We start from the raw sequence: 19,121 nt of genomic DNA on the forward strand, positions 1-19,121 counted from the left end.
ACACACACACATATACACACACACACTCACACACACACGCACACGCACACGCACACGCACACGCACACGCGCACACACACACACACACACACACACACACACTTCCTCTCTTGGCTCCGCAGTAGATTAGGCTGCCAATATTTACATTAAATCGGTGTAATTTGATAGACCCTGAGAAGGAGTGCATCAATATGGCCGCGCAGGTGTCTAACCTTGACTCTTCACCCAGCATGGCTATTCATAGTCCATTAATTAGAGCAGTATCCTTCTAATTAACACAGGCAAACTTGCTCTGTCTTTGGCATACACACACTCGTACACACTCTCTTCTTGCACTCCACTCTCTTCACGTTTGAGTTCCGTTTAATGCGCCCGGTTTGATTTGCCCTACTAAAGTAATGAGTTTGGAAAGCAGACAAAAATTCTGGAGTGTGTTTTGGAGGAGCCTCGGGATAATTTGAAGTCCTGGGGCTGAGAGTAGAAGTACACTTGCTTGCTTACACACACATTTACATGCACACAGGCACGGAAACACACACTTGCAGAAACTGTGTGCTCCCGCTTGTCTTTTGTATTATGTGTTCATTTTCACAGTGGTGTTTCATAAAGCATTTGCTTGATTTTTACCATTCAAAACCAAATGTGTTTGCATTAAGTCAACACACTTGTTTTAGGGTAACATCTAAAGCAAGCCAATTTTGAGAGTAGTCAAGACCCAAGTCGTAATTTATTTGAACGAAACCAGGTAAAATCTCTCTACCTGGATCCAATCTCTTAATTTTGCCAATATGTGCTCTCTGAGGTGTGACAGATTTTCAAATGTATCTGTCCCCAGATGGAGATTAAAAGTGTAACCCGTAAACAATGTACTCCGAGTAGATTAACTGACACCGAACAGATTTCCCAGAGCTGTTTAACAGGTAAAAGCAGCTTATTCAGAACAGGTAAAAGAGATAAAGACTGCTTCTTCAGAATTAAGAGATACAGAGGAGTTCAGTAGATTAGGCCTAATAAAACAGAAAGGCGTTTATTCTGCACAGCCAAATCCCGTTGTCTAAACAATAACAGCTGTGACTATGGAGTTCACAAATAGCACTGCAGCATTTACTTTGCCTCATGCCAAAAATATTTGCCAGTTAAATTACAAACACTTAGGCGCTGGATCGGCGCCGCTGCCTGCTTTCCTCATGTGGTTAACATAAAACAAGCTAGCATCCAATCAGAATGCAGCATAATGTCAACACCAAACCAGAGGGAAAACTGCCAAGACTTACATATTGCAAAATATTAAACATCGAGTGAGAAGTTGACCGGGAAAAAATGAAATATTTGGCAAGCCTGGACCCAGGCCATAGGCAGGATGGATAATGGAGGCTAAATATGATGCAGGTGAGCATTCCTTCCTCCTCCTCTTCTTCTTTCTCGTCAGCATTCAAACCCATGTGCGGTGTATGTAAGCCTGCAGGAAGAGACCGACAGACAAACAAGGATGAAGTGGGGGAAAAGTAGATGATGGGTGAGAGCTGAAGAGAGAGAGAGGCGGGAGGCAGGGAGACAGAAAGAGATAGTTCATTAAACATTTAGAGGGATGGAGAGCAGACAGGCCTCTCTATGTCTCTCCTCTTACTGTTCAGGAGATAGGAGATTGAATGTAAGTCTGCACAGAAATACACCACCGTTTTTGTATTTGTGTGTGTGTGTTTGTGTAGTTTCCTGCCGCACACAAATCCCTTCTTGTCCCTACAGGTCTAGATAATAGCTTGGAAATGTAACAACCGGTCCTAAGTATAGCAACCACGGTCATGTTGTAACCCTGCGCTTAATCCCTATATCACAACACACACACACATGCAAAGACAAACACGCAGAGAAATGCAATTCCAAGGTTAGCCAAAGGAATTACGTGTTAGTCGAGCTTACCCGCAGTGTATCTGCCGCTCCATATAAACTGGATTGTATTTACCCTTGTACACACCTCTGTGTATTGTCCCATTTAGCACGGTTTCCACTCATGCATCCTAATGGCCCCAGAGAGGCAGGGAGTCTCTGCTGTCTGTTATTAGTGAGCAGCACAGATCAATGGGCTCTGGGACTGCAGCGCTAGCCTGTTAGCGCATCCCCATTCAGACCCACTGAGCCGTGGCTAACTCCACAGCTAAAGTGTTTGCTAGTATAAAATCTCTGAAGTAGGGAGGTGCACCTGTACCCGCCCTGCTTCTGCGAATGTAAAGCTGAGCTCTAAAGCCAGTGAGACGTGAGAGGACGACTGTGGACAAGAGATGAGAAGAAGAAGAAGATGAGTCGTACAAAGAAGCCTTTGATGCGGCAGTGTTTGGCCCAGTGGATGAGTGTTAAAGGGCTGATTTACTCAATTTCCACCCCCAAAAAAACCTGACTGTGATATCTAGCCATGCAGATGGTTTCGGGCTTATTCATCAGCCTTTCAGATATCTGTCTATGAGATGAAGCTTCCAGAATGCAAAGGAGGTGAAAGGGATTTAATTTGTTGTGCTCAAATCTTTGAAAACTTGCACTCAAAGAATGTGGTAAATGGTAATGGCCTGCATTCAGATAGCGCTTTTTGTAGACCTCTCAAAGTGCTTTACAACACAAGCCAGCATTCACACATTCACACACACACATTCATGCGCTGATGGCCTGTGCTACCATACAAGGAGCCATCTGCTCATGAGAAGTGTTTAAACACACTGAATTATGGTTCAGTATCTTGCCCAAAGAAATGTAGACATCTTACAATGCACTAAAATTGATAAAAAGCTTTTTGTAAGATATCATACAAAGCATTATATGAGGATACGTTGACATAGAGGAGCATTTAGCAGCTTAAGATTCAGATATTTGATCCCTATATGTTGGATGGAACCAGATAAGAGCTATGAAGAGAGTATAGGCGCTTTCACACCGGAGTACTTTGCAGGAACTAGGCCAATAGTTCTTGGGATTTTGGTTTCACACCAAAAAGATCTGGAACTAGAACCTAGTTCTCGCAAACCTTTTCACCCCAAGATAGTTCCTGCTAGAGATGTGGTACTTTCCAGGGGAGGAAATGGTTCGTGGGTGTGTCGGCCACACTAACAACTTCTGATTGGCTGGGCGAATTGCAAATCACGCGCCGTAAAACTCAGAAAGCTTTTGTGAAGCCACCATTTTATTTGCTCGCATTAGCGTTATTAGCATTAGCCCAGCGCACCAACGGAGAGAGGCTAACTTATGGCAACACAAAAGAAAACATGGGAGCGGTGGAGTGATGAGGAGGTATCAGCGCTTCTGGCGATTTACTCGGAAGACGCTACCCACCAGCTTCTACTGAAGCCAGTCCCCAACTCCGGGGGACTCCGGGACTCCGGGTGGCAGTATACGCCGTGAAGTTGTCAGAAGTTGTCAGTTGCCAGTAAACCCAAAGCAGAAGAAGAAGAAGTGACGTCAGTGGCTTAATTTGCGTAATCCTCCCTCAGTGACTTATTCCAGTGTGAACACGATCTACAGGACAGTTCCAGGGACTAAAGAGTTCGGGGGGACTAAGTACCGCAATGTACTTGGTGTGAAAGCGGCTTATGTTGTTCCTCTATTGGCTGGAAAAATGGTTTTGAGCATATCGGTCAGCTTTTGGTATTTTTCTGCCCTCCGGTGGCCAGAAAGCCTTGCACACTGGATATTGAGTTATTCCTCAGTCGTGCTTATGATATAATGGGTATTTTAAAGGTGTTTTGTTGCATAAGCATTGTAAAATTGACGTATACAGACCAGGCTCAGTATGGGAAGACTGCTGAATTGATGCATCGTGTTTGAGTTATTCACAAAAACGCACTAAAAGGGTTGTATTATTATGATTAGCATCATTATTATGTGGAAAATGCTGTTTTATTCTCAGCGTGAGTCTGTCTCTTGACTGCCTAACTGCATTTTTGGAAGGCTTTTCCATTCTAACATGAATAGGGTCCTCGGAAAAAATGCTGATTTGAAACCAAAAGAGAAAAAACTGATTTGAAGATACCGAATATAGCCTAAAAAGATCAGCTAGTCACATTTGGCCCTCAAAAATGTTTGTGTTGATTTGACAGTGTTTGCGTCTGGGATCTCTGGGCTGTATCCACACACACACACACATACACACACACACACACACACACACACACACACACACACACACACACACACACACACACACACACACATGCATAATCAAGCGCTCCCTCTCTGCACTCTATCAGCATATGTCAGCATATGGCTCCCCCCTCAGAGAGACTGTTGAACAGACTGATCCAGGTTTGATTTGGCTCAGGAGGTCCCGACCTGGAATGGAGGTCACAGAGAAAAAAGGATATAGGGAAGGAGAAAGGAAAGGAAACAGCTGTCAGCGGCGTGATGCTGGCGTCTGGATTGTTACTGTCAGGCTCCTCCTCCTCTACCTCACACACCATTTTAATAGCAAGTGTGTGTTATGAAACATACAACCATATTGAGCCATCTGTTCCACGGTTAATTGGTATGCATGACAATGTTTTCCCAACCCATAAAACCTAATGAAAATGAACACCCCACCCGCCCTAATATCCCTTAATGCTATCATTCGCTGGGTGCCCCGCCCTAGCCTCCACCCCCCTTCCTCCTGTACAACATTACAGGCATAATTACACTGTAGTGGGCATTAACGGCCCCTCTCCCAGAGACACTTTCAGCCCAGGCGGCAGGTCCAAACGTTGGAAAATACACTCAGTGTCAGTGATCCAAGGCCCCCCCCCCCCCTTTAAACATTGGCTCAGAGCGAACGTTGTTATAACTTTAGTGAGTTTATTTTTTGGGAACCGCAGGGCTGCAATGTGGAAGTGATTTCCTCCTCCATGCTGACGACACACTTTAGGAATCAGACAGGCAGGGAGGGACAGGAGGAAGGGATATACAAATTCAAAAGAGTCAATAATTACATGAATGACATGAAATGTTGATGGTGTCATTAATCACAGAGTAATTAACCCAATTAACCCTTCTTGTGTTGTGAATATAGATAACACAGCTCCATGAAATTGAACAGATTTTGCATTTGATAAATTATTGTTTTTTTACGTTAAACGTGCACTGCGAATCGTTTGAATTTAGCCTTTAAAGACACAATTAAATAACTGCATATATGTAGTCTTAGACTTGGTTTTACAATGCTTGAGAGCATTTCCTCTCAAAGATTTTGGACTTGAGTCTTGACTTATTTTGACCAAACTCAACCTAAATTAGATTTGATACGACCTCAAACTTGACTTAGACCAACTGGACAGACTTGAGACTTGGTTAAACCAGACTTGAGACTTGACTTTGACTTGTTAAGACCAAACTTAAGACTTAACTTAACTTTTTCAACCCTAGAATACTTTAGGAACGCAGCTCTGGTAATCCCCAATAGTTTATTCTGAAATAAAATGATATACGTTACATTCCCTCAAAATTATGTTGTTCATAGAAACTACATTATACGTTATGTCCACAGACAAATTGCTGCAGTGTTAAAAGCCCCCAAATATGGCAAGAGAATAATAAAACAATGGATGAAGGGGAACCATTTAAAGAGAAGAGTAGATTGGGACTTGGCAAAGCGTGTCTCGGGGCACATGACTCACAGGGAGACTCTGGACAGCGGTTTGTGACGCCCAACTGGAGAATGTGGACAAAATGAATTAGTTGTATTGTGTAATATGGACAACCACACTCACTCGCAACCACCATTAAACGATCAACCAAGTATATTACGTTCAAAACAACAAGTTGCAGACGTCTCCTCTCATAGAAAAGTAAATACTCAATGATACTCAGCTCTTTTTCGTTGTTCTGACAACAAGCCCAAATCACAAAGAAAACACTTCCCTCTCTTGCTTTCCAATAAGTATGTTTCCTCCGGCTGTCTGTCACCACTGTATCCAAGTTCACCTCTTCACTTCCACCACGACTTTCACTCCTTCCGCTCTTTTGTTTTGTGTGTGTGTGTGTGAGGAGTGTTAATGGTGGTTTATTAAAATGTCAGAGGCGTTTTCTGCCTGTCCTCCCCACAGGAACACACTAGGAGAACAGGAGCACCTACAATTTCTGCTTCACTTTTGTAGTTTTCATTGCCATCACATATAAAAACATCAGCCAAATGCTAATAGAGGTTGTATGTAGGCTTTTGTAACCTTTAAATGTAAATGGAGGAGAGATTTACTCACAATGGGAGGTCATTGAGCTGGAGCCAGTTCAACAAATGTACTCGTGTTGTTGAATCAGCAGTGTTTTTGGGTCTCATTGTCTCTCTCCGCTGCACTTATTACGCCGTTTTCAGTCAGTACCCCGTGGCTTTCTGCTCTGTTGTTAAAGGTGTCACAACTGATGTGCGTGAACACATCGGGGGATCTGTTTTTCAAGCATAACATAGTGGTGGAGGTGTTACATGTACAGGTCCTTTTATCTAGGATTTACTGTAAAACACAAAGCCAAAGGATGCTCCAAAGCTTGGGGAGTACGGGATAACACAACCAGATACAAAAAAAGGGTAACCACTAAAAAGGTACATGGTCCATTTAGCAGAGGTGGGAAGCAGTGGAGTACAAATACTTCATTACTGTACTTACTGTAAGTACATTTTCCTGGTATCAGTACTTTACTCCACTACTTATTTTTCTGAGGAATTTTTACTTTTACTTCTTACATTTAAAAAAAAAATACCTGTACTTTCTACTTCTTACATTTTCAAAACAGGCTTATTCCTTTAGTTTGAATGTGTGTTTGGTGGCGTGATCATTATTATTTAGAGTCATTGCGTTCCTATTGATTTTAACACGATCCGTGTATCCATCATTTCCTGGTCTTCTCTAAAGAAGAGGGACCAATGAAAACTTTGTCATGTTGCCGTTGTTCAGCATCGAAACATTCATTAACTAACAATGACATTATTGTTCTATTAATATAAAGGGAGGTTAGTTACTCTTTAAAACAGCTGGTAGTTATGGGTACTTTTTACTTAAGTACATTTCAAAGCCCTCTTTACTTTTACTTGAGTAAAGAAGTTTAGTCAGTACTTCTACTTTTACCAGAGTATTTTTAAACACAAGTATTTGTACTTCTACTTGAGTAAAGGATGTGTGTACTTTTGTCATCTCTGCCATTTAGTAAGTAACAGAGAGTAATCAGGTTACATTAATTGTATACATCACATTTTTAAAGTTACCCTCTGAACCAAGCTCTAAAGGCCCTGGTGACTTCTTTGACCTGCGTCCCAAATCTGGATTAGTTTAATTGAACCGGTACCAATCTGATATGATCCCTTCCCCCCAGTTCGCTCTTTCTTCTATTAGTTGAATCGGCATTGTTGGCCCGTTTTGCGGAGAAGCATTAGTCAAATGGGCCATCATCCCCGTCCGCGAGTCAGATGATGACTTTTGGCAGAATTCAGCCGCAGCGAGATGCCAGACAATCAGAGCCTCTGCCATTTCATCACACGGACGTACAGCCACGCACGCAAAACCCACACCACACACAAGCTGTTTCTCATTAAGCACGCAAACATGAGAGATTGAGGGAGAGAAGCGGGAGGTGAGGAAGGAAAATAGAAGAGGAAGGGGAGGCTTTTTCCAGACAAGAGATAAAAGAAGGGTGAAAAAACAAAAACTAGTCACACACCACAAATCTAACAGGGAGTGTTGTAGCGCCGTGATCCAAATAGACACCCGCCTACCCCACACCCAGTACCCCCAGCTACCCTCACCCCATGCCCCTGTTCGACATTGCTGTTCCCATAGCAACAAGACAAGAAGAGGAGGCAGGGGGTGAAAAAGAGAGAGGAAGTGTGCTAAAGATTAGGGAGGAATTTCACTGCTGCTGCTGCCTGGATTTGACCAATCTGGTGTTGAGGCTTTAAGATGCTCTAATTCCTTTCCCTCTTCCTTCACTCTATCATGTGCACACACACACACACACACACACACACACACACACACACACACACACACACACACACACACACACACACACACACACACACACACACACACACACACACACACACACACACACACACACACACACACACACACACACACACACACACACACACAAACACACACACACACACACACACACACACACACACACACACACACACACACACACACACTCACACTCACACCCACACATGCAGAAGAGCTCCAGGTCAGGCTGACGTGGGCTAGAAAGCATAATTTTAGGAAGATAATTCTAGGAACTGCAGTGACAGAGTAGAAGGAGAAGTGGGACAAACTAAAGCAATATATATCCACATATATGGCTGCATGATTTGGAGGAAATGCAATTTTTTCCCCCTGATATTTCAATTTCAATGCGATACACGATATTGGAAGATTTAGCAATTTTCCCAAGTGGGATTTGTTCTTGATCAGAGGTTATGTGATCACCTCCACCTGACCGTTTAAAAGCCTATAAGGTCGATGTTCGTGAAATTTGCTTTGCTCATTCACACCCCCAAGAGGAAGAACTCTATCGATTCAAGTGACCTTTTGACCTTTTCTACCGAGCCACCTTTAACCCATGCTTTCGATTTCCAATGAAAAAAATGTCCTTATTCCCAAGATGTTAAAACTGGATATATGTAGTTTACGTTTATTTTCCCAAAAGGTACAAACATGGATTTTGGTGACCTGTTCAAATGTGTACATTTAATACAAACCCTGTTCATAATTTGAATGACACACTGTTTTCAAATTATAAAAATAACAACAAAGTACAAACAATTCAATCAAATACTGAATGGAGAGCTCTACAATCTTCATAATGTTGATTTATTATCATGAAAGTTGCAGATAAAAAAATGGCGGTAGACTATTCGAATTATTCTTCCAGTTTTTGCTTTAATGATAGATTCAGTCCTAAATTGTACAGTATCTTCTATATTGAATTCCGATGTACATTCACAAATTAATGGTAGTCAATGGCTGCTAAGAGTTGAAACGTGACTTTTATATGACTTCTACTAAAGGAACTACAGCTTGCACAAACACTGGCACGGCCCTATGTTACTGTATATACTGTATGTTCTCTATTTCTTGGCTTATTTCGGTTTGAAAGGTCTTCAGTGTATCAGCTTTGGATGTGCAACTATACTGTATATAAATGGCACCTACAGTTCAGAGTTCAACTCTTCTGTAAATGCGACTCGCTCTAAGTGGATCTTCTCTCCGTGTGTCGGTGTTTCTCTCAAAGCTCTCGGGAAAACGTGAAATGTTAGTCTGTGTGTGTAAGTGAAGAGGTGGCACCATGAAAAATACAGAGTTCAAGTTTCCTTTTGCAACTTAAATAACTTACACACATAACCAGACAGAATGCAAGCCCGTGGAACAGGAGTTGTGCCGGCTTTGAAAGGACCTTACATTCATCAAAAACATCAAATATTTTTAAGGGAAGTTGAGAAAAACCTTCGGCTTCAATAGAGATATTCAAATAACATGTTTAACAAGTGTTGTGTCCTTCCTTTCAGCTTCTCAGCTGTGATACATTTATACTTATTCATTTCCTTTTGAGTGTTTTTCAATGTGTTCTAAAGAAGAGGATCTGTTGGAGATGATTCTCACCTGGATTGTATTCTAAATGTTTTATTTCTGCTGCAAGTGAGCACTTTTTATTACAAGGTCCTCTTGTGAGGAGAGCTGCTTGGGTGTGCTTACATTGAAAACAAGTGGAGGGGGAACACAAATGAGGAGTTCATAAAACAAAAAAACGGATGAAATAGAAGAAAATATAGTCGAGTGTCATTCAATCTAAATTGAGTCTGCTTAACAAATTAAAATGTTCTCTTTGCACTTTAAATTATGTTTTTTAAGTGCCAACAACACGGAGTGAAGTGTTCTTTTCTTGTTTCTCTTTGGGAATTTTTAATGTATTGAAAAAATTATCTTCTTTTTGGGTAGAATAAAAACTCAGAAAAAGAAAGCTTTTCATATACATGAGAGAGGAGGTTTATTATTGACCTTGTGAGCACATATTCATGATATTTTAAACTTCAGGTTTGCTTCAAGTGTTTTTTCGTCTGAGCTTGTTATACCTTGTCTATACTGAGATAAGGTCAAACATGACATTTATGTACAAGATTGTTTATTATTGTTTATTCAGGGCTTTTAGAGATGAAAAGAGCCAACTCACAAAATAAAGGGATGGAGGGATAGAGATTTTTAGTTATATTATTGGGCAGAATACCAAGTATACTGTAAAGTGCTGATTCAAAGTGAAGGTAATGTCCAACACCTGTTTAATCTCCCTTTGAACAACCTTCTCTGAAGTCCATGATTCATTCATGTATTTTAAAGAGCATTTTATCCCATGCTGAGCAAGGTTTTACATTGTCATTACTGTTAATTATTATTTAAATATCCTTATCAAGACATTTTTACTTTCCACAGACCCAAACACCCTTGCAGTAGTCTTTTTTCCTGAGGAAACACTGCCAGTGGTTTATACATGCAGGACAATATGAGACTGGAGAAATAAGAAAAATGACACATTTAACTTGTATCCATGTGTGGCATACATCAGTGTGTGTGAGTGAGGGTGTGATGGCGTGTGTGTGTGTGTGTGTGTGTGTGTGTGTGTGTGTGTGTGTGTGTGTGTGTGTGTGTGTGTGTGTGTGTGTGTGTGTGTGTGTGTGTGTGTGTGTGTGTGTGTGTGTGTGTGTGTGTGTGTGTGTGTGTGTGTGTGTGTGTGTGTGTGTGTGTGTGTGTGTGTGAGTGTGTGTGTGTGTGTCATTAGCGTATGGCAGCATGCAGTAGCTCGTTAGCAAAGAGCTAGCTGAGCGTCAGAGCACTGGTGCAGCTTCATTAGCTGCCGTGACATTTATCTGATCGTCTCCCTGCGTCGCGTGTGCTGCCACGTCTCCATGGCAACCCCCCCCCCCCCCACACACACACACACACACAAATGTAGTAGGCCTAATGAAGTCCTACAGAGACCCAGTTCTTTCAGGTAATCACAGTTATTCATTGATGCTAGCTCCATTAAAGCTCATCCTGCAGCAGTACGATATTAATAAAGATTATTACTCATAAAACAGATTAGTAGTTTTAAGTAAATATTATCTAAACAACTGTTAAGGAAATATGGGAAAACACAAACTAATCTACAGAAACTAATGTTCTAAAATCGTAGACATTGTCAAGCAGAAAACTGCACTACATAACATTCACTATCTATCGAAAGTTAGCTAGCTTATGTTAGCTAGCAGCGCCTCACTGCTCCAAACATTTCCATGAATTGCCAAATATACATTATTTGGAAAAACAAATCACATATTGGTAATCCTAATGGATAGTTTCGCAGCTGAAAAAGCGTTGGAATTTTTTATTTAGGTATTGGTTGTTTTTAATAGGCTCCTGTTGGGGACTTTGTTGTTGTTTAGCTTGTGTACGTTTGGAGCTTGTTTATGATGAAGTCTGTATTTATGTTGCTGTGATATTGGGGTCTTTGATAAGGTGGGTGGAATGTGTCGTATTGTTAAGTTCAAGTGAATCATAGGCAATAACACACTCCCTAGTTTGACGAGAGAAGAATCCTCGGGAGCCATTTTACCTCGCTTTAAATCGGTTACGGAGAAGTGTTCCAAATAAATCAGTCGATACAGAACGCTACTCATTTAGTTTGAGCCACTAATCTGCCTCAATGACAAAATCAGTTACAGAGTGGGATTCAGGGGGGAAAGCTCGGCTCTCACGGTTTGTTGTGGTGAGGTTGTTAATCTTGTTTACAGTTTGATACAGCAGGAGGAAATACTCAGGACTATGAAATGAATTGTGTAAGTGTTTTTCACATGTACAGTATTTCTGTGGTTATGGCCATGGATGGATTACTGAAATTTCACTGAGAATTATCCCAGGGGCCCAAAGTTTCAGAGCCCCCCACTTGTCTTGGCCTACCAAGTGTTCCTTTAAGAGAAGATGTGTAAAATGGCCACAAAAAGGCAGAAAATGACCACGTTTTGCACAAAATTATAGCATAGAGACCCAAAATCATTCAGAATTATTTTGAAAAATGGTTTCTTCACAGTCTGTCTTCACAGCAACGGTGGTCTCATGTCTTAAACCACATGAAGGCAAAACAAAATTGTCAACTCAATATCCCATGTCATCCTGAAGAGGTAAAACTATCCAATATTTGATCACAAGTCATTGAAAAAGTCGGAAATATATTCTTTGGTTGCATTTTTCCTCCTAATTTGAACCCCTAATAATAATAATCCCATATTAGGAAACTCTGATGTGTGACAAAGTCATAAGTCTTACACTAAATATTATGTATAATTCTAAAAGGATAGGATTAAACACCATGCCATATTTCAAATGTTTTTATAATCAATTATATTCAGATTATTTTCTAGTTTAATGGAATACCCATTTGATATTAATGTCAGAAAAATTCATGATTCCTTTGCTGTTTGTTATAATTTTGAATCAGAACTTGATATCAAGACTTTGATATTCAGACGTTTTGTGTGAAAGTTGTATAAGAATCTGTCTTAGAGAGAGGAGATGTGACTGTCCAGGTCTGCGCATGTGTGTTAACATTTCAGTACATATGCGCGTGTGTTTGTGTGTTTAAGTTAGTGTGTGTGTTTCGCTGACCTTGGCTGCCCTGCTCCCTCGGGGAGGAACTGACGTTTCTCCCTCTGCTTGTCAACAAGATTAGTTCCCGTGTGGGACCGTTACACACCTTGCAAACACGCTTCAAATGAGAAGAAGTGTGTGACGGTGCGGCCCCTGCACGAACCCACTGAGGGTGTGTGTGTGTGGGGTTCGATTGTGGGGTTAGGGGACTCACAGAGGCTGTGTGTTTTAGAGCAGAAACAGAAGGGAAAAACAGCAGGGGGATCAACGCAGCCAGCCTTAACTGTAGCCTGACTGTGTGCTACGTATTATATGTGTGTGTGTGCATCTGTATGTGTGTGTGCTTGTGTGTTCGTGGGCCTGGTTTCTGGTAGAGCTCCTGCTAAGCTCTGAGCTGCGCTTACTGCTGGACCTGACTCATCTGCATCCGTCACCCCCCCTTTCTCCCCTTCTTTCAGTCCCATTCTTACCTTCCTCGCTAGTCCTCCTTTTTTGCGGCCCATTTCTATCTGGCTCATTTTACCATAGTCACATACCTACATCTGATTTTGAAAGTGTGGCTTGTTGTGACAAACTGGAGTTTTTCACACGACTCAGCGGTTCTCTTCAGTTGTGTTAGCATCTTTTAGCTCCTTGGTATGAATTATTTCTTATTTTCTCTCTTATAAATGTAAATCCACAAAATCCCACTACGATTCATGAGACATTCATTGTCAGCCAAATATGTTCTACCCACCTGAGAAAGAACAATTGCATTCTTATATAAACTGCTTTTCTATGCTTTACGTCATAATAAATGCAATATCTTTGGGGTTTGGACTGACAAAACAAAACATATCATCTTGGACTTTGAGGAACTGGATTGGAATTATTTCATTAGTATACAAACAAAATTACAGATAATGAAAATAAAACCTTGTTGCAACCCTAACGGTACGTCTACACTACAGGCATCAAAAAATGCTTTCAACGCTTCGCCCATTCACTTGAATGGGGTGACGTAGAACGTTTTTAATCTTCGCCGAACTGCATTGTGGGGAGCATGGCATGGCTTTGCAAGCATCACGAGCATCTATCGGCATCAAAAGTTGAACAATGTTCAACTTTTGAGGCTCGATGCTTGGCATCAGCCAATCAAATTCCGTTTATGCAAATCCCGCCAGTGCAAGCTCAGCCAATCAAACCGCGTGCGTGCAAGCTGGGAGAGCCAGACCGCAGTTCATTTCCTCATATTCCAAACGAGATATTACGGTAGCAAATCACCCGGTTCTTTACGACCGGAACTATTTACCGGGATACAAACCGGAGGAACCAGGCATGGAGGGAGGTGGCAGAGACAGTGGGTGAAACTGATAGTTTTTTCGCCTGTTTGGAGAGTTTATATCCAGTTTACTTCGTTTTAACATTGCTATTGCTTTGTATGTCGGGGGCGGGAGATTCATGTGATTGGTTGCTCGCAAAAAATCGCCAAGCTTCAGACACGCCCAGCTTCAAGATTTTTTCATGCCTGTAGTGTAGACGGGCCGTAATGTGCACAACAAAGAAGACTGGGAAACTAGTGTTGAGGATGACAGTTTATTATACTTAGCAGTGCATCTTTTAACTCAATGCTGGTACAAAAGACACTAATTAGCCTCTATAGGCCTGAATAAGTTTGCATCTACTGCTTTGGAAAGTATTTTATAGTATTTCGAAGTGTTGGCACTGCAAGATAAAACAGTGTTCTCAAAACAAAACCTGTCCCATTGCTGTTGTGCCATTCCAAGAAACATCCAAAGCCGTGAATGTTAAATAAGTATGATGAATGAAAAAATAAATAACCGTTGTAAGCTTTTATAGTCAATATCAGCAGCTGTAGTTTGGATGAACGAGCCTGTTGTCTAATGTGAGAGCTACACAAGGGAATAACAGCTCTCAGCAGCTGCTTCCAAGACCCATACTGATGTTTTTTTGTGCAACACACACACATGTACACGCGCCCGGTGTGGATCAACCCTCAGTCACGGCCCTCTGCTGCAGGGAGACTGGAGTGATGGAAGCAATAGTTAAGCCATTAAGGCAAACAATTGGCTCAAATTGAGAGGGGGGAGAGAGAAAAGAAGAGGGGAGGGAGATGGAGAGGCTGTGGCAGGAGTGGATCCACTCAACGACTTAATCCGAGCCTCAGGACACTCTCCTGCTGAGCTTCACAGAGTCACACAAACATCTACACACACACACACACACACACACACACACACACACACACACGGCAGAGCTCCGGCTGCTCGCAATAACACCTTGTCAGTCTTGGCCAAGGGGGCATGGAAGAAGCGCTTCATTCCTTTGTAGTGAGAGTCACCGACTTCCAACCACCTGAGGGAAAAACGGAGGGTGCAATCTACACTAAGACAGTTCTGTGTTTGTACGCCTTATGGCTGCAAGTGTGAACCTATTCATTGTCTTACAGGCAAGAGTGAATGGTGGACAGTGTTCCTCTGACACTGGCTATTGTACCGCCTCCACCGTGGACTCGTTCAATCCCCACAGGCCTCACATAAACAGCCAACAATGAGGGATTGTCTCTAGTTATTCTTTTAGCTGTGTGTGTGTCAGAGGGCGAAGGCTGCAGTCTAAACCCTGCGACCGCTGAGGCTCGTCTAATGCGGCCGTCTTAGCGTTTATGTGCCTAAACATCAGGGAGATAGGGACAGTAACTCCTCGCTACCCTTCCCTCCCTTTCTCCCCTCTTTGCTCCACCCTCGGGGCTCCCAGGGCGTCGGGGCCCCCCCCCGCGATTTATCGGACAGCTTAGCGAGGAGCGGTGGTTGCCCTCGAGGACTGTTAGCACTGGTGTGGCTCGTTGACTCCTTCTCCGGTTCTGGCATTTTATTTGACATGTCCTTTAAGTCCTTTAAAGAATTGGGCGTTTCTGCCGAGCGCCTTGGCTCTTTCTGCAAAAGATGGATGGCTCGCTCTCAAAGGTCTGGATGTTTTTTTCCCCCCCTCTCTCTCTCCATATCTCTCTTCCCCCTCCCTCCTTTCTTTCTCTCTTGCTGAGCTTTATTGGGCGGTATTAGTGTTGTCAGCTAACCAAGCTCGGGATTTGGCTTTGTTTTGTTTTTGCCTCTTAAGATAATGCTCTTTCACTCTCCTGCCGAGAATAACAAAAGGGAAAGTAGAGCAATAAAACAGCACAGCCATCGACTTTGGTTTCATTGGATTGGTTTTCAGCCATCTTAAATAGACCACAGGCCTTGATGGCTGTGATGTGTGAGTGTGTGTTTGTAACCACTTGATTGTGCTGAAAACACAGTCACGCTTGGCCTCATGCGTGCACGTGTGCTGTTCTCATCTCCTTAAGGCCTGGATGTTGAAAGAATTTATTCGCCGTAGCTCCAGTTAGCTTTTCCAGACGTGTGTGTTTTGTGGAGATACTGTGAGTGTTGTAGCTCTGCCGTGTAAAGGGTGGACGCACTTCACCTCCATTCCATATGCATTCCAGATGTGGAAGTGTTACTGGAGCGATTTTGCCTGTTAAGCATCTGTGTCCTGTTAGAGGGCCTGGAGGTTACTGTACTGGTTTTTCTGCCTAATCCCTCAAGTGCAACCTCAACGCTAATTCGCTGCTTATCCAGCACTCATTCATGCATGCACAAACATTCATACATGCACCGCGGCCGGCTGCAGGCCTGCATACATTCATAAAGTTTCTCTGATCTTCGCCACAACTGCAGATCTCATGTCAACCGTGGGGAAATCCTATATATTTATTTTGTCGTGGTGCTGTAAAATGCCAGGAATAGAGATCCGTCCCCGAATCTTCAATATAAAAAAAAAACCACTTTTAGGGTCAGTGTGGTGTCAGTTTCCTGATGTGTCGCCAGTTTATAGAGACGTTTCCAGCTTCAGGGATATCCATCTGTAAAACTGGCATTGAAAGCTGCCTCGCTCTGCTGTAAGGAGAGATTTTCTATTAGTTTCAGTGTTCCTGCGATAGCCCGAAGGCTGTTTTAGAGGCCGCTGTGTTATAAAAAAGAAGTGCTGAAGGTCACATATTACATTTCAATTAGACATTGGGGTCCTCTCTTAAGGGAATATTTAGTTAAGGTCACACGAAAGTTTGGAAAAGAGAATTTAACATTGGCTTTATAGTGTGTAAATACTAGATATTGCTTTTTGTTATTTTGGCTTAGATGATGTCAATTTGTAGGTATTTTTCTTTCCTCAACAAACTTAATGTCTCTGTCCATAGAAAAAGAAAGATTATAATTGGATACAAAAGAAAACCCCTTTGGATTGTCATAAAAACGCATTAAAAACCAAACCTTTTTTCTTTGTGAAAATGTAACATTGTGAATATGAAACTCAAACGGTAAAGGATATTCAAGGTTGTATCATTGATGTTTGTAAAAATTCAACAACAGTACAACACTAGATTATTATTTATGTTATGTTTCTCAATGTGTTAAAAGGGACACAACAGTTGCAAGGGACTAGCAAAAGTTGTAAAAAAAAAAAAGTCTTAGGGAACAATCAACAAATCTAATCAAATAAAACGTTATTTATATAAAATATTGTATACAGAAAGGTAACACAAAGTGCTTCACAAACCGTAAAACAGTACTAACCCTCCTTTTCCAGGTGATAACTTGGTGATCAATAAAAACACTTAATACAAACATAAATACATAAACACAGGACAGAATGAAATAAGACTTAATACAATTCAATGGAAATGAACTTAAGCAGGTGGGTCTTGAGTTGGCTCTTTACAGTATGAACATTATTTCCCACCCTTAATGCTCAATGATGATGAGAAGAGGCGATTGAATATCAATGTGATCGGTGTAATAACCCTATCCCTTCTGTCTCCGCAGTAACGGCACGGCCGGTAAGATGAACGGCGCGCTGGAGCACTCGGACCAGCCCGACCCGGACGCCATCAAGATGTTCGTGGGTCAGATCCCGCGCTCCTGGTCGGAGAAGGAGCTGAAGGAGCTGTTCGAGCCGTACGGAGCCGTCTACCAGATCAACATCCTCCGAGACCGCAGCCAGAACCCTCCACAGAGCAAAGGTACACACACGGACTGTCCCGTTCTCTCTTTGACTTACTGAATCATTTCATTTCAGGTCTTTTACATGACTGCACTCATGGCCGTATCTACCATTGAGATCACCGAGGTCCGGACCTCGGTAATATTTTTCGAGCTGTGTCTACAAAACATGTGAAATAATTGCACTAAACGGGGTTCTTTGTAGTACTTCCATTTACTGCTGATGGGGGCACTGCATAACTACGTAGCCTTGATTAAAGCAAACAGAAGAAGATAACATACATCAACAAACCACCGCAGCAGCCCGGACTTGTGCCGGAGCAGCGAAGGAGTGATGAGGTATCTAGAGATCTGAGTCCAGCGGGCTGCTTGTGTTTCTGTTCATCAGGACATCATATGACCAGCAGATCCTGTGTGAACGCTCTACGTTAGTCAGTGGACGTCCGACAACATGAACACTAACTTATATTGCAGCTATAGGCTATACTTTGGTTTAAATTGCTTGAATAAAACTAGCTAGAGAGCTAAAGTTAATTACATTCATCCAATGTCAGACGGATTACCTTTTAACAAACGTTGTAATGCTTTTCTTTCATTTCAATTTGAGTAAAACAATGGAGATATAACATTGTATTGTTTTCTTTTTACACTGACTCAGATATAATGAAAAGACTACATCTGTCGAAGCTCAGCTTTGGTAAGGAAGCGACAGGACAGGCAGAGAGAGAAAGAGAGAGAGAGAAAGTGATGGAAGTCAGGGAGGAACTGCAGGTACAGTCACACAAAAGAACGTAGCTTAATAACCCCATCTATCTATCTATATATATATATAATCTTAATTTAAAATAGGCATAACTGTAAAACAACATACTGTACATCTATTGCAGTTATGATGTCATAATACATACAATTGTATAAAACAAAAAGAATTGCAAACAAACAAGTGAAATTAACTAAATGGCTGAATTGCTTTTAATTCACTGGCATGATCGACAAGTGAGGAGGAGCAAAAAGTGAACCAAAAGGGAGAGATTGAACAAAGAGAAAGAGTAGAGGACAGAGAGAGTAATGAAGAGGAAGAAGACAGAGAGACTAAAGAAGATGGAAGAGAGGGTGCAGGTTATGGAAAGGAGAGAGACATGGAAAATCAATGTTGACAATGTTGTGATCATGTTAGCCTCTTCTGCATGTCCAGATCATTAATAGTAACAATCAACTGATTCTTATGCATTACACTTTCAAAAATAATTTATGCTGACATTGTCAGCCCACTGACATAGTTTGAAATCAATATATTATCCAATGTGTGACCCCCCACAGGACTTAAAAAGCACCTAACTAGATCATGAAAATACCAAAAATCTCGGGGGGTGTCCCCCGAACCCCCCTAACATATTTGGACCTCGGTATTTAGGAAATCCTGGATACGGCCCTGACTGCACTGATCTGAAGCCTGTTTTTA

General features: G+C 41.9%; 2 protein-coding genes across 12 annotated transcripts in view; both read left to right on the forward strand.

Moving 5' to 3' along the window:
- Positions 1–18,226, forward strand: part of LOC307021233 (CUGBP Elav-like family member 2) — a 113,726-nt gene extending 95,500 nt beyond the window's left edge. Inside the window, exons 1-3 of one of the 3 annotated variants that reach the window (XM_079653166.1) lie at positions 15,249–15,586; positions 17,483–17,679; positions 17,865–18,225. In XM_079653166.1, coding sequence (XP_079509292.1) covers positions 15,501–15,586; positions 17,483–17,679; positions 17,865–17,899 — 318 coding nt within the window. In that variant the 5' untranslated portion in view covers positions 15,249–15,500 and the 3' untranslated portion in view covers positions 17,900–18,225. Of the gene's footprint in view, positions 1–15,248; positions 15,587–17,482; positions 17,680–17,864 lie in introns of those variants that run through there. The other 2 variants (XM_079653165.1, XM_079653167.1) reach the window with 2 other exon arrangements.
- Positions 1–19,121, forward strand: part of celf2 (cugbp, Elav-like family member 2) — a 401,403-nt gene that overhangs the window by 315,583 nt on the left and 66,699 nt on the right. The gene's annotated exons all lie outside the window — the stretch shown is intronic.

Source organism: Notothenia rossii (genome assembly GCF_949606895.1).
Source record: "Notothenia rossii genome assembly, chromosome: 10".
Classification (NCBI taxonomy): Eukaryota; Metazoa; Chordata; class Actinopteri; order Perciformes; family Nototheniidae; genus Notothenia; species Notothenia rossii.